Genomic DNA, 9,462 nt, shown 5'->3' with positions numbered 1-9,462 from the left:
CGGCGTTGGCTCGACTGAGAAGTCCTTCTCCAGGGGCATCAGCACGGATGAGCGTCCGAAGCGACCTCTGACGCCCTATTTACGCTTCTTCATGGAAAACCATCCAGTTCTCAAGCAAAAAAATCCAGGTATGAGGTGTGAAGGCGCGAGAGGACTCGCGATTGGCTTCATTTTGCGTTTAGAAATGCGAAGTCTTAGCATGTCAAGCGTGCCAGAGGTTCTGTTGTAAGCTGCGCTCAGTTCAGATGCGTACAGTGTTTTCCCGCTGGAATGTGATTTACAAAGAAAACTGGAACAGAGTGTTTATCTGTAAAAATAAATGTCGTGAATAGTGAGTACCATCAGTAACCTCCCTGGTGTTGGATGCCTTTAAGTTACAGCTGGACAGTGTGCCAGGCCATCTAGTCTAGTTCATGCTTTGCTAAGGAAGGTCAGATCAGATGAACATCAGATCGTAGAATGGTTTGGGTTGGAATGGACCTTAAAGATCATTTAGTTGCAACCCCCCTGACATGGTCAGGGACATCTTCCACCAGACCAGATTGCTCAAAGCCCCATCCAACATGGCCTTGCATGCCCCAGATAATCAAGCCTCTCTCTCTCCCAGCTGAAGCAACCCTGTAACACTTTCCTCATGTTAGCTAAGAGGGGTAACAAAGTACAAGACATGTACAAAAACAATTTCTAAAATAATGTAAAAGCTTTCCTGAGCATACATGAAAGTGCATGATACCCATAGTCAGCCTCTGCATTAACTCATTCTGTAGACAATGCACTAGTGGAAAATTGAAAAAGACAGCTTCTGTACCAATATCCAAAATGCCTCTGTTCTTGGGAATTTGTATTCCCGTGATTTTTTGCTGTGCCCTTTCACAGTGGTGTACACTACAGCAATATTCAGCAAATTATCTGTGGCTGAGTTCATGCTGTAGGTGAACTGTAGGTTGTCTGAGGATGTTCTAGATCATGTCTGAAACAATAAGAATTGATTTCTAATTCTGCCAAGGTCATTTGGGACCTAAATATCTCAGTTCCGTTGTGGTCCTTTCAACCCAGTATTGTGTGATATTACGAAGTGACCAAGGCGTATTACCCAGGTTTCAGGAGACCAAACTCATATTTTATCTTTATTTTTATTGCCACGTATTGCCTGTATGTGTATTAGCTTGGTCTTCTATATTTAGCAACTCAAAAAATATTTTGTGTAACTTTAAAAATGCTTGAAGAAAGAGCTCACCTGGGCCATGCATGTTAACAATGATTTGTGGTTTTCAGTTACTTTAAAATTTGTCTTTATTTGAAGTACACTATCACTACTATAACAAGCTGTGTATGGTTTTATTCTAATGCTTTGTAATTTAAAAACTACTGGGTTGCCTTAAAGTGTGTATGAGAAAAAGTAAATTTACTTAGAAGAAAATGGTTTCTGTTAATATATTTAATTTATTATAAAAAAATTTATAGTCAATGCAGTCATTCTTCTTGCTAGAGGGAAGCAAAATGAAATGCAGCGTTGATTTGGAAAACAATGTTGAATGTAAAAATGCTTAAAGAACTGTGGTCATACTGAGCAAGTCATGAGGTAAATTTAAGTAGGGAAAAACATTTGATACCATGTTTTGCTTGGTAGCTCAACAGTCTGAAAGGTTAAGAACTGAACTTGCAGATCTTACTGTAGTTATGTGCCACACCAGTGTTTCCTATGTTTCCCAAATTTGAATAATTGCAAATAATTGTACTGTATCTCACATACAGATTGAGATCTTGGGGCTTTCTTGTTCCAGTGGAGGTAGTGTTCAAAAATAACCTGATAATTTATCTGTTTTCTTTTAGCATTGGCAAAGTATCATGTTTTCATTGGTTTTAAGAGTGGTATAAATGGACTAAAAACTTCCCATCTGTCTTGTTTTTCCAGAATTTTGGAAGTCAGGTTACTGATAAGAGCATAGGTCTGCTTTCCCACTGTTGAGGTGGCTGAACTTTACATTTGAGGTGGGCGAGAGGAAGAGCTATTTTTTTTCTTTTAGTGTGAAGCAGAGAAAAAGCTTGTTAAGAGTTTTTCAAGACAAGAAAAGCTTAGTGCCTCTTTCCACCACTACCACCTTTTTCTTTTTTTGTCATTTTCTTCCTTCAGAAGTTCAGGTCTGGCTGGAAACCTCATCAAAGGGCCAGAGTCAAACACAATCACCTGAAAACCAGAGCAGATTTAAGTCACTGTAATTTTGTTTGTGAGAGAAAAAAATTGCTTTTTCTTTTAACTTCTGTTTAATAATATTGTAACTAAAGGACTATGTACTATATCAGGTGGATAAGGTCACATGATATTTCCTTTGAGGAATCCAGCCAAAAAAAGTAAGAACTGGAAATTTTACTTCTGATTTCTTCCCTGTCTCCACTCCAACTTCTGACCATCTTGCATTGTATAGGAAGGATCCAACTTAAAACTAAAAGAAAACCAATGAAACTGTTGTGGAGTTGTAATAGGTGTCTGTCTGTCTTGAAATGGTGCTTCAGTTTAAAACTGCACATTTCTTTTGAGTGTGAACCAAGAACAGAGACTCTTCCTCTTCCCCCCCCAAATATTACAATTCCCTTTAGCTGCCACAGTAAGTTAGTCAGTTCCGTGAAAGCAGGAAAATATATTTGTACAGGAAGAAGATACTAGTGACATATTTCCTTGGGGAAAAAAATGAAGAAGACAGAATATTGATCTTTATTTTCTTGCTTTCTAATCTTAATATACAGAAATGGGCAGCAAGGAGCTGGTTAAAAAATTGGCAGGTACTTGGAGGGAGTTACCAGCATCGCAGAAGCAGGTGAGTTTGTAACTTTGCCTGGTGTACCAAGACTATAGAGTATATAATAGTTGTTTTACTTGGTTTGCTGTCCTCTTTTTTTTTTTTTTTTTTTTTTCCTATATTGGAGGGGGTGTGTGTGCACATGGTGGTTCTTCTGGTGGGGTTTTTGTTTAGGTTTTCTTTAACAACAGTTAAAAAGTACTTGTATACAAGTGTTCAGACATAACAATTCTGAAGAGAATATGGAGCTTTGAAGTACTCAAGGGAAGTGTGGTGGGTTGACCCTAAGTGCACACCAGGTGCCCACCGAAGCCACTCTTTATCACTCCCGGTCCTCAACTGGACAGGGGCAAGAAAATATAACCAGGTGCTCAAGGACAGGGAGAGATTAGTCACCAATTACCATCACAGGCTAAATAGACTCAACTGGTGGAAATTTGTTTAATTTGTTACAAATTGAATCAGAGTAGGATAATGAGAAATAAAACTAGATCTTAAAACCACCTCCCTCCACCCCTCCCTTCTTACCAGGCTTAACTCTTTTATTCCCAATTTCTCTACTTCTTTCTCCTAGCAGTGCAGAGGTATGAAGAATGGGGGTTGTTGTCAGTTCATCACATACTGTCTCTGCTTCTCCTTCCTCCTCAGGAGGGGGACTCCTCACACTCCTCCCCTGCTCCAGCCTGGGGTCCCTCCCCCCTTCCTAAACATGTTATCCCAGAGGCGCTGCCACCGTCGCTGATGGGCTCAGCCTTGTCTGTCATGGAGCCACCAGCTTTGGCCCTGTTGGACATCGGGGAAGCTTCTAGCAGCTTCCCACAGAAGCCACTGCCGTAGCTCTCCTGCTACTAAAGCCTTCCTGTGTAAATCAAATACAGGAAGATACTTTGACACTTGTACACAGGACCTTAGTTTTGGTGGGTTTAATCTGTTGCCAGAAAAATGACACAGCTCTTGCTTTATGTGGCTGTAGGGCCATGAACCAGTATCTCATTTCTTTTTGAATGGTAACTGTGTGTGTGCATTACATGTGTAATAGCATAAGTATTGGAAAGTCATTCTGCTTTCATATGCATAAGTTAGATGAAACCTCAGTTAATGTTGATGGACCTCAACTCTTTTTTTCTGCTGATTAGGTAGTAACCTGAGACTTAACTTACAGGTAACTTTCTTCAAGTTTCATCTAGTTAACTTTTTGTCATAAGTAGTGAAGTTTCTTTAAGAGTGGCAATTTCAAGGGATAATGCAAAACAAGCCTAGGAACTGCTAATCATCTCTGAGTATAAGTGCCATTTCCAGGAAAGTAATGATTTTTCTTCCTTGATTGCAATTAGCAATTAGATTCTGTTGGGAACTAACTGCACTTTTCTAGCTGAAACCATACCTTTGTTCAGTAGAATTGAAGTGCTCTTATACCCCTTCTGGACTTCTTGCTGTGGTATAAAGTATGACTGCCCATTTGTATGTCTGAAACGGAGAACAGGATAGTGATTTTTTCAGGGCTACCTGGATGCTTGGTAGCCTGGCTCAGCTGGTTTTGGTGCCCTGGTACCAAGACCATGATTTTGTGATGCTTCTGTACCTGGTGTTGGCCAGTGTAGCAGTGTGTTTGGTGACTGGAGCACTTAGGTGCTGCACTGAGTATACACACATTACAAGTAATCCTTTCAACCAAGCTTCAGCTTTTCCCCCTTCTATGGAAGATTATTACTGCTTTGAGCTGCCTCTGAAGATTTGTCCAGTGTTACCAGATCAACTAAGATAATTAACAGTAGGAGGCAAGGTTTCGAATCTGAGTTCTTCTCAATCAATTCTGCTACTCAAAACAGATCTGAAATTGCTACTTTATTTTAAAAATCTTATGTTTCAGGGTAGCCTGTAATATTTTTTACTAGTAGGTTAAAAGTGTTAGCTTGTTTAAATGGTTAAGTGCTTCTCTGACTGAAAGCATCTGTTTAAGGTTGGTGATGGTTTGTGTTGAAGGTTTATGAGGAAGCTAGCAAGACAGACTGGCAAAGGTATGAAAAAGAGGTGGCTGCATATAAAGCACAGCTAACTCCAGCCCAGGCTGCAGCTTTGAAAGAAGAAAGGAGTAAACGACTAGCAAGAAGAAGATCATTAAAGTTAAAAAAAGTAAGTATTTTGAAGTTCAAGTTTATTTTCTTTCAAGGAACCTAGAGTCTATTTGTCTAGTACACAGAGCAGAGTTGAAATGTTTAGAAATGTAAAAGTGATTAAGAATTAAAAAAAACCCACAACCCACACCACAAACCCACCCTGCCCCAAGATAAACCCAAAACAAAACCAACCAACCAAAAAAACCCACCAAAACCAACCAACCAAAAAAAACCACCCACAACCCCGTGGACTAAAATAATTGCTGGCGTTAGTAGTTATTTTAGTAGCTCTCCTCTATTTGAAGACCTGAACTATCACGTATCTTTGTGCTTAGAGGTAGCTTCCCTATGATTTTTTTCTTCATATTCTGAATGCTCCCAGAGAAATGACAGGTAGTAAAAGACATTTGAACCAGCAATACTTTCCTTGGTTGGAAAGGCATCCAGAAATAGCTTCTCACAAAGGCCTTGTATCTGTGACTTCAGTGGGGCATGCTACAAGTAGTAGCTATTTGAAGTAGTCTGTTTTCCTTACTTTGGATTTGTTTTACACTTTGCTATATGTGTAGCTGTTGATGTATTGAATTAGGGCTGCATAGAAGCGCATCTGTTAGGTGTCCTTTATCATAGGCTGGTTTGGGTTGGAAGGGACCTTAAAGATAATCCAGTTCCAAGCAGCAATGGGCAGAAGACACTCTCCATTAGATCAGGTTGCTCAAAGCCCAGCCGCATCCAGCCTGGTCTTGGAACGCTTCCAGGTATGGGGCACCTACAACTTCTCTGGACAACCTGTTCCAGTGTCTCACCAGCCTCACAGTAAAGGACTTCTTCCTTATGTCTAATCTAAACCTATGCTTTTTCAGTTCAAAGCCATGTCCTATCCCTACAAGCCCTTGTAAAAAGTCCATCTCCAGCTTTCACATAGACCCCTTTGAGGTACAGAAAGCTGCTAGAAGTTCTCCCTGGAGTTTTCTCTTCTCCAGACTGAACAAGCCCAACTCTCAGCCTGTCTCCATATGAGAGGTGCTCCAGCCCTCTTATCCTCTTCATGGCCCTCCTCTGGACTTGCTCCAGCAGGTCCGCGTCCTTCTTATGTTGGGGAGCCCACAGCTGAATGCAGTGCTGCAGGTGGGGCCTTGTGAGACCAGGGTAGAGCACTTTCACCTCTCTTAGCCTGCTGGTCATGCTTCTTTTGGTGCCACCTAGCACACGGTTGGCTTTCTGGGTTGCAGTCGCACATTACTGGGTCACATTGAGCTTCTCCTCAACCAACACCCCCAAGTCCTTCTCCTCAGGGCTGCTTTCAATGCCCAGCCTGTATTTGTGCTTGGGATTGCCCCAACCCATGTGCAGGACCTTGCACTTCGCTCTGTTGAACTTTGAGATTCACATGGGCCAACTTCTTAAGCCTGTCAGGGTCCCTCTGGGTAGTATGCCTTCCCTCCAGTGTGTTAGCTGCACCACACAGCTTGGTGTCATCAGCAAACTTGCTGAGGGCGCACTCGATCTTTGTCGCTGACAAAGATGTTGAACATCCCAATACTGACCCCTGAGGAATGCCACTCATCACCAGTCTCCACTTAGACATGGAACTGTTGACCACAACTCTTTGAGTCATCATCCAGCCAATTCTTTATCCACCAAGTGGTCTGTCTCTCAAATCCATGCCTCTCCGATAAAGGATTGTGAAAATTTAAGTTGTTAATTTTTCTTAATTTAGTTTAGCATTAGTTTTGACGAGTGGTGAAAGCATCTTGACATACAGTCCAGTTTATGGAATAAGCCACCAAAACCTGAATTTGAGACTCATTTTTTTTGTAAAATATGAAGATAAATGGTAAGCTTCGTTTTGGAAAAATGCACGCTTGACAGATTGAATAACTTTCCTTTTTGTTTTTAAAGGAATTGACTGTGCTTGGAAAACCTAAAAAACCTCGAAGTGCCTTTAACATTTTTGTGTCAGAAAAATTTAAAGCAAGTGAGGGAGTTTCACCTGCGGTAAGCCAAGAAAGATTGTTCTTTAAAACAGATCTACTGTATCCAGAAAATCTGTTTTAGATTCTGTCATTTTCAGTAAAACTGTTCAGTAGTTCATTATGTGGATTTCGCTTTGTTTAGGTTATATTTCTTTTAGGCTGCGATGATCTGGCTGTACTGCTGGTGACATGTCCTATATAAACTGCTGTAGCAATATTTGTGCAATTTTTTGCACTTCAGTGTTAGAGATTTTATCTGTTCATTCTGTAAGGAGAGAATTCTACTTCTCTTTGTTTTGGTGTAGAAATACATTATTTTTTCAAATGGTTGTGGTGGCCTGCTACCATTTCTCTAGTGGTTATTGTACCTCCTGTAGTGCAGTTGATATTACAGAACATGGAAGAGTTCCTCAGCAAACTCACAAGTTCTGCACTAAACTGTGCTTTGGGGTGATTGAAGCTACGCTGGCAGATTACAGCACTTGGTGTGCCCGATACATTTGTTACCATAAGCAGTTAGTCACTAAATCAAGGTGGTGGAAACAGTTTGTTCCTTGGTTTTCTATGTACAAGGCAGGCATCTCCAGTTAGCTGAGGCCCAGTATGACACACCTGTGGCCAAATACTCCTGAAGTGATACAAAGTTTCCTGTAAACATGGTTAATACCTGTGGGGTCTTGGGTTAAGTTAGGGGTTGTTCTAAATGAAGCTGATAACACAGGGTGAGATGTAGTCATGTTGCTACAAATCAGCTCAGCTGCTGTGTCTGCCTGCTTTCACAGGCAGACATGTGCTTGTATTCTCTGTAAATGTGGCTCAGATGAGGCCCAGAGACTTGTTGAACAGTATAGTTCATTATTTCTCTATGTTGGGTGGGTGCCGTATTAAGCCTGTGTGAGTTTGTGCTTTTTCACATTGGTTTGTACTTGGCTTCCACTGTGGCATCTGTAACCCTCTGTGGTCAGCCTGCTGGTAGAATAATCCTAATATATTGCATCTTCTATATCCTGTAGGCAAAGCTGAAGCATTTATATGATACATGGCAAAAACTGTCAAGTTCCCAAAAGCAGGTATGTCAGTGGATTTCGGTGAGGCTCTGATCTAATCTGAAAATGACAGACTTGAGTCAAAATTAATACATTTGTACAGAATCTTGAACTTGGCTCCTCAAAATACAATACTGAAGAAAATTCTCAGATCTTGCTAAAGGATCTTGAAAAATGTTGTCATTACTTTTACACCATTAGTGACCATTTCTTTACAGGGTTGATGAAATGTGAGCCAGTTGGATAGGATGGAAGTTCTGTATGTCTGGACAGGGATGCTGAGTGGCATCTAGGGAGAAAGGTGGAATAATTTGCAACAATTTGATTTTTTTTCTAATTTTTTTTTTTTTTAATGCCAGCATAGTAATTTGCTGCTTGTGGAAAGAATTTGACAGGTAAAAGCAACAGAAATATACAAGTGATGTGTACATGGTATTTTGTTAACTTTTTTTATTTGATTGCCTTGGGATAGTTTTCTGCCAGCTTTCTCAGTGTATTGAAATACGAAGCTGCGGATGAGTAAATCACAGGGGTACTATACTAAAATGTAGGCTAACCCTCCAGATTTTCAAGTATTCTGTACCTTACTGTCCTTCCTCGTGACTGCTCTTCTTCCAGATTGCTTTGACTGTGTTCTTAGAACATACACTAGGTTCATGTTCTTCCTGTAGAAAAATAACTTGAAATAGTTCTGCAGAAATACCTGTTCCTTACTTAATCCAGCTCTACTCTCTCAAACTATTTCTTAAATTAAAAGCCTTAGCTGTTAGTAGCAATATTGAATAAACTTCCTCTTCAGGAATGGCCATCTGTTGACATAACCATGATACAGTGATAAGGTTTTGTATTTTTGCGCGAATTTGATATTTTTTAATAATTTGGTGGCGAACATGAATGCCTGGGATACACATTCGTACTGAACAGGTCGTGTTCGAAGTCACCTTTGCATCAAAGGGGAGGATGTGACATGACAGTTATCCAGACAAAGCCTCTTCCGTAACTGTTGATACCTCATTTTTTTCCAGCCGTACCTGCAGCTTGCTGAAGATGATAAGATTCGGTATGAGAATGAAATGAAGCTGTGGGAAGCAAAAATGGTTCAACTTGGACGTGAAGACCTGGTCCGTTCCGGAAAGGAGAAGCCAAAAAAGAAAACTGCTGAAACTGCAAAGAAAGCTGAACCGGTTAAAGCTTCCTCACATGAAAAAAAGGTGAAATTAAAGTTAAAAAAATCAGAAGAATAAAATGGTCAGGAATTTTTATATTTTAATCCCCTTTGGTTGTCATGTCTTCATCATGCTGTGTTAATGCCGCAGTCAGCATTAGCACTGAAATTTGGAAAACCCATGAAGGGCTCATTGCAGAATGAGAAAAGGTGATCAGGTGAGAGAGGATTCAGCGTCCCTCAGAACTGACCAAAATAATCATTGCAGGTGTAGCCTGAACTGTCTAACAGTAACTGGTTAATCAAGCTGTGAATAGTGATACCCACTGGCATCAGCAGAGCTCTCCAGCAATGGCAGAT

At 40.5% G+C, this 9,462-nt stretch overlaps 1 protein-coding gene across 1 annotated transcript; it reads left to right on the top strand.

Moving 5' to 3' along the window:
- Window positions 1-4: 4 nt before the first annotated feature.
- TFAM (transcription factor A, mitochondrial) lies at window positions 5-9,181 on the top strand (the record flags this gene model as incomplete). The annotated part of the gene is made up of 6 exons (XM_010010320.1): window positions 5-128; window positions 2,746-2,816; window positions 4,782-4,931; window positions 6,818-6,913; window positions 7,905-7,961; window positions 8,963-9,181. Coding segments are annotated over 6 exons (717 nt in total), but the record flags the coding sequence as incomplete, so codon positions are not given.
- Between the last annotated feature and the right edge of the window lie 281 nt (window positions 9,182-9,462).

Source organism: Nestor notabilis, unplaced genomic scaffold (assembly GCF_000696875.1).
Source record: "Nestor notabilis isolate BGI_N333 unplaced genomic scaffold, ASM69687v1 Scaffold9552, whole genome shotgun sequence".
Classification (NCBI taxonomy): Eukaryota; Metazoa; Chordata; class Aves; order Psittaciformes; family Psittacidae; genus Nestor; species Nestor notabilis.
This window is presented reverse-complemented; position numbering and strand designations above follow the sequence as displayed.